Genomic DNA, 6,815 nt, shown 5'->3' on the forward strand with positions numbered 1-6,815 from the left:
ACTGACATCTTAAAGACGTCTGTCAGATGTTTGTACACAGCAAATGCTTTCCAGATCAAGCGATCTTTAACAGACATCTTACAGACGTACGTGTGAAATCTGGGTATATTTATCCTATTCTTTCTTTTTGGAATAGAAGTACTAACCCAACGAATAACCCCATATATACCTCTAAATATTTTCTGTTATTTCCAGGAAAAAGGATATGAATGACAAGAAAATAGCACAATATGTGCAGCGCGGTGATGAACTGATGATTTCAATGTTAAAGGGTTCACCCAAAACTGAAAATTCTGTCATTAATTACTACTCACCCTCATGTCGTTCCAAACCCGTAAGACCTTCGTTCCTCTTCAGAACACAAAGATATTTTTGATGAAAACTGAGAGCTCTCTGACCCTGCATAGACAGCAACGCCACTGAAATGTTCCCAAGTCCAGAAACATACACTCTAAAAAAATGCTGGGTTAAAAACAACCCAACTTGGGTTATTTGGCAACCCAGCACTGGGTAAATATTGGGCAGAACACATGCTGGGTTATTTTGATCCAGCTGGTTGGGTTAATGTTTTTACCCAACATGCTTGGTTGTTTTATTTAAGTCGACTATTGTTTAAAAATGGCCTGTGTGTTCCTGAAATGGGCTGCTGTTCGCGAGAGTACTGTGAACTTTAGACCGCGGCCTCGCGTTTCACTCGTAGCTGAAAGATGCCGTGACTGACTCTAAAACCTGCCCATAAACAAACAGTACTTAGATTAGAGAACATATTTTAATATCAAATTAAAATAAACTCTGTATTATAACGAATAAAATCCATTTATGTTATGCAAGGCAAAAGGCGTTTCCATCATGCGAAGTGACCGACATCTCGTCCTTATGTTGTATTGCATAAAATAATGCAATTTATAGTACAGTAAAGACTTATAAATGAAATAAAATATATGCAAACCTTTATTTTGCTGAAGAAGTGCACCTAATTGGCGGCACTGAGAACCCCTCTCTCCAGTAGAGGACCCAAAAAACCCATGATCTGATTAAAGGGGTACTCCACCCACATCACTTACCCCCATGTCGTTCCAAACCCGTGAAAGCTTAGTTCGTCTTCGGAACACAATTTAAGATATTTTGGATGAAACCTGGGAGGCTTGTGACTGTCCCATTGACTGCCAAGTAAATAACACTGTCAAGACCCAGAAGAGCATGAGAGATTTCGTCAAAAATATCTTAAATTGGGTTCCGAAGATGGAAAATTTTCATTTTGGGGTGGAGTAACCCTTTAACTCAGCAGCTGGGTTTTGTGGAGACAGGCTCAACCCAGCCATTGGGTAGAAAAAATAACCCAGCATTAAATATAACCCAGCAACTTACGGAAAAACGACCCAGGACCTGGACAAAAAATATTTTAAAAACCCCAATAAAACGGCCCAACAAGCTGAACCCAGCATTTGGGTTAAAAAAACAGCATTTTTAGAGTGCATAGACTGACATTGCGCTTTCCTCAGAAGGTAAACAAGGCTGATTACATTGATTACTTTCCGGGGAAAGCCTGCACACATATGTAACTCTGGGAGAAGACATGTTGAATAAATTATGTTATTTTTGTTTTCTTTAGGCACAGAAAGTATTCTGGTAGCTTTGCAACCTTGAAAAGCTTGACCACTGATGTCACATGGACTGTTTTATCGACATCCTTGCTATGTTTCTGGGGCTGAGAACATTTCAGTTGGTTGCCGTCTATGCAGATTTCATTTCATTTGTGTTCTGAAAATGAACGAAGGTCTCACTGCTATATATATATATAGTGAAATAGCTTTAGTATTTAGTTTGATGGAGCAGATCAGGGCTTTGTCTGGTTTTCAAGAGAAACATTTTCTTTGTGCGTCAAAGGACGGATGAGTCAGAGAGAGAAGTATGAGAACCAGCACAGTATATTTATAGCCATATATCATATTTTTACTCCTTTCAGTGATAATATTGCATTCAAATATACAGAGATTTTTAAATTAAGTTATTCAGTTTGTTCAAATGACATGTTGAGTTTAACTAGGAGATTTTGATGACTGAAAGTCAATCTCTTGAGCTCATGCACACTCTCCCTCTGTTGGTGGGAATGTTTTTCTTGACTCTCGCACTCGGATCAGCTCTGAACTGCAGCACGTGAAGCTCTTGATAAGGTGAACGACTCAACAATCCTTGACGACTCATAATAACGGCGCGTTTCTCATTCCAGGAGGCTACGAGAACTTCCATTCCCATTACCCCGAGCTTTGCACTGAAACCAAGTCTGTGGATCTGAGCGAAGACAAAAGTGAAAGAGGCGTCAGCAGTCACTGTGACAAACTGGGTTCTCGCCACAAACCAGACTATGATCAGGTAAGAGAGAAGAAAGCGAGCTGTTGTTTCCTCATTTCAACCCACTTCCATCGAAACCACTTCCTCTTAACTGTAGGAGTCGAAATAAATATATAATATATATATAACCCAACCATCCATCTATCTAAACCAAAGAGCCCCCTGGCCCTTACAAGCCTTCAAAGAAATCCAACGGACATCTGAGGTCCTTTTATGTCTGACTTTGGTCTGGTGTTCAGTTTTTATGATAAGGTCAAACGGTGCACCTGTTTGTCTTCGGGTGGTGAATCAGTCTTGAGAGTTTCAGTTTTGAGATCTGTTTATTGTTGTTATTTTTCAGGGACGGCCGGTGGAGATCTTGCCTTTCCTATACCTGGGCAGTGCTTATCACGCCTGCAGACAGGACTATCTCAGTGACCTCCGCATTACAGCGCTGCTGAACGTCTCACGCAGGGACTCGCGGCCCGCCAAAGGACTGTATGACTACAAATGGATCCCGGTGGAGGACAGTCACACAGCAGATATCAGCTCACACTTCCAGGAGGCCATAGATTTTATTGGTAAATATTGTACAAATACTATAGTTTTGTGTGTGTGTATATATATATTTATATTTTATATATACATTTATTTTTTTAATTATTTAATTTTTTATTTACAATTTAAAGTAGTTATCATTTTTAATTAAAGCCGTTTTTAATTATTAAATGTTTTTATTGATTTAAAACAGGCATTTTTGTATTTAAAGACATTTTTATTTATTATTTACTTACTTTTTTAAAAAGAAGGTTTAACCGTCAACATCTTTAGTGTTATGTAAACTTCATCTGTATGGCTAAAACCATTCCCAGAACTGAGCACAGACCTATAGATAGTGGAGCTAATTTCAGGCCGTTTAAAAATAAGACTTCCTCTGCTTTACTAACACATAATCCGAATGGACTGCACCTTTAATTACACCTACAAATCCCATGTTACTTGTACTCTGGGAAGCGCAATTAATACCAACTCTTACTGAAAATAAAAAATGAGATGAAGCATATAGATAAAGAGAGATAAATGGACATGCGCTGTGACTCAGGGGTTAGACTAATCCAGGATCTTGCGGATCACAGGCGTGGCCAGTGTGTCAGTGGATGAGTCGATGATTAGTGATGTTAGGTGTGTGTTTGTGTGCTATGACTGGACTGTCATGTGTTTTGTAGGTTCTTTATCAGGTGAATTTGTTTACACAATAATTCGACAGCGTTTAAAGCTGTTTATGGGTGATTTGCAAAAAGCTTGTCAAAAACAGGTCCAGGTTTAGGCCATATTTCACCCCTTAAAAAAATAATCAAATTGAAACTGAAACCTTAACCTTAAAGGTGACATATTATGCCCCTTTTTACAATATGTAATATGAGTCTCTGGTGTCCCCAGAATGTGTCTGTGAAATTTCAGCTCAAAATACTCCACAGATCATTTATTACATCATTTTGAAAATGCCTATTTTGAGTGGAAGCAGAAACACGCTGTTTTTTTGGGCCTGTCTCTTTAAATGCAAATGAGCTGCTACTCGCCGCCCCCTTTTCCAGAATAGAGCTGCGCCATTACAGCTTGTATCTGCTAAAAACATCTGTTTTGGTTCTGATTATCATGTTTATCACACTGAAATCATGCGTTTTAAACCGAGTTTAAACTTCAGATATAAGGTTTTCTGAGCGCACACTCACAGAAAGCGGCTGTCACAGCATGCGAGTACTAAACTAAGTTCTCATTTACACACAAGTTTACGTAAAAAACACACGAGTTACAAAAACAGTCGGTGATGTCTGTGAAGGTAAACAGCTGGGAAATAAATCGCATGTTTATTTTAGATCTGTGTGGCAGCAGCAATATACATTGAATAAATCAATAAATCCACTGCTGTCTTGTCTCCTCTGAGGCTGGGACTGTAAATAGTGTTCTGTGCTCATCTGTGCAGCCAATGACAGAACAATTAGCTAACTTTCGCCATGGCATTAGAACTAATACACCGGTGTCGCTTGCGAAAACACAATAATGGCCGCCGTGGGTGTAAACGTACAGATTAAGGGGCGGTGATATTATAATGAGATCCCTTTGCCACGTCACCAAGGGAGCAAAATCAGACACGCTCGTTTTCTCAGACGCTTGCAGAAAAAGGCTTCCCAAAACAAAGGGATCGGGTTAATCTTTTTCAAGTTTCCTTGGTTGGTAGATGCACCGGGGATCTGATTATAGCACTTAAAACCTGGAAAAGTCAGATTTTCATGATATGTCACCTTTAAGAGTGTAGACGTTGTTTACATAGACTTCACATGTGACCAAAACTCCCTGTTTGACCTGTATTCTGGTGAGGCTTTAACCATGTCATCCTGTCTGTCATTCAAGGACTTGCGTATCCCACATTTCATTCAATTATACCCAAGTTTCATTTACATTTACCTCAATATAGACGATATTACCTAAGAGACCGTGAGGTAATTTGGTCTCCCGCAGGAAAGCGATAGCAGTGAAAGAATAGTCCATCGAAAGCTTCGGCTAATGAGTGTGTGGTAATATTTAGGCGCATTAGTGAGTGTGATAGTCATTATGACGCCCACAGCTCGGCCCCGCTCCGCTCCAGATGGGCTTCAGGCGTGATTCACACCAGCAGGTTTTGTTTTAAAGAGACCAGCAGCAAGGGATCTCGCATGAGACCGTTCAGAGATATGAGGCTGGAATCTGCTTAGCTGTATTGAATTAGACAGGAATACGCAATCGGAGCTTTCTCTAATGGTGTGAGTTTATGGATTTGTGCGACAGAACTTTCTGGGGTGGAAATGAAATTGATATGACATTATGATAAAAAAGGGTCAGGGAGGAAATGAATTAGCCGAGCGATAACGGACAGAGGATATCAGAAGAACTGTGCAAAATAACCATGATTACGTTTCACTTGTTCCCTCGCACAACTCTGTAACTCAAACCATTTCATGGCATTTATACACATTGTAATGTTATGCAAACATATTTCATATACCAAAATGAATGTGCTCAAACTATAAGTTATTCGTACACTGTAAAAATGATTTTTGAGTTGTAAATAAAACAAAGTTTATTAAGTACATTTAAAAAGAAGAACATTTCAGTCTTTCTTTTTCCAAAATTTCACATACAATTCAATATGTTGCTTGACGTTTCTGTGTAATTATTGGTGAAGTTTACAAGCAATTTCTGTGAAATCATAAATCCGACATCATTTTTTTTTTTCAGTGTAGGATAATTTCCCTTAAAAGTCTAAACTTTGTCTCTGTGGTGTTTCCAAAACATTGCTTTGTTTCTTTGAATATTTGACCAGTCCAGCATAGCAACACTGGCTCAACCAATGGTGTGAATTTGGGGCGGGGCTATATGTTTGGCTGACCAACACCAGATGAGGGGCGTGTTTGGGGAAACTTGTTTGAAAACAGTCATTATTATTTTGTCTGGTGCCGCTACTTCACCTTTTATTATCTTTCTTTTTTCTCTCTCTCTTTCTTTCTTTCTTTCTTTCCATATGCCTAAATGTGCACCGGGCTCTTCTGTTGTTTTTAAATGCGCTTTATAAATAAAGTCTGGCTTGAAGTTTGACTTAAAAGACAGTCTGTGTTTTTGGTGACTCATGCTGTTATTTCGAGAGCTTTTGTAATGAATTCATGTACTTTTCTCTCCACAGAACGTGTGAAAGCAGAGGGAGGTAAAGTGCTGGTCCACTGCGAGGCTGGAATCTCTCGTTCTCCCACCATCTGCATGGCGTACATCATGAAAACCCAACGGTTGCGCTTGGAGCAGGCCTTTGACGTTATCCGACAGCGGCGTGCCATCGTCTCGCCCAATTTTAGCTTCATGGGTCAACTACTGCAGTTCGAGTCGGAGGTGGTTTCTTCCACGCCTCCGTCCGTCACTCCTGCCGCCCAAGAGACGCCCACCTTCTTTAGTGGTGACTTCACGCTCGAAACCGAGAACTTCGAGTCCTCGGTTTTCACCTTCCCTACCTCCTTTCTGACACCAATGCCCATCCAGTCCTCGGTTCACCAGTTCAAACTGAGTCCAATAACTGCGCTGCCTTAAAATGGCTGCCTGACTCATCGCAGTCTCAGTGTACTTGAAAAATAATGGATGGGCAAACTGAAAAAAAGCAATGGACTATCACAGGGAATAAAAATGCTTATGTTTTCATATTTTTTTAAAAATCATGGTAGACAGTGTTTGCTTTTTTATTTTGTTTGCCTTAGAGAAAACCACTGCACAATGATTACACTGCAATACCTGCCTTAGCTCGATGATGTTCTGCCAATCAACAGCGCCTAGCTGGGCAAATTAAATTATTATTATTTTTTAAACAGTTTCTTTTTTTATGAATTGTGGATCTGTTAATAAACGTTTTTACACAAGTGTAAAATTTGTTCATAGTGTCACTTTATTATCAGTGTGTGCTCTTT

The 6,815-nt window shown here is 39.6% G+C and overlaps 1 protein-coding gene across 1 annotated transcript; it reads left to right on the forward strand.

Annotated features, from left to right (window-relative positions):
- Nucleotides 1-2,181: 2,181 nt before the first annotated feature.
- LOC107602651 (dual specificity protein phosphatase 5-like) lies at nucleotides 2,182-6,558 on the forward strand (the record flags this gene model as incomplete). The annotated part of the gene is made up of 3 exons (XM_016295214.1): nucleotides 2,182-2,373; nucleotides 2,693-2,912; nucleotides 6,050-6,558. Coding segments are annotated over 3 exons (807 nt in total), but the record flags the coding sequence as incomplete, so codon positions are not given.
- Between the last annotated feature and the right edge of the window lie 257 nt (nucleotides 6,559-6,815).

This window comes from Sinocyclocheilus grahami, unplaced genomic scaffold (genome assembly GCF_001515645.1).
Source record: "Sinocyclocheilus grahami isolate Dianchi unplaced genomic scaffold, SAMN03320097.WGS_v1.1 scaffold332.1, whole genome shotgun sequence".
Lineage (NCBI taxonomy): Eukaryota > Metazoa > Chordata > Actinopteri > Cypriniformes > Cyprinidae > Sinocyclocheilus > Sinocyclocheilus grahami.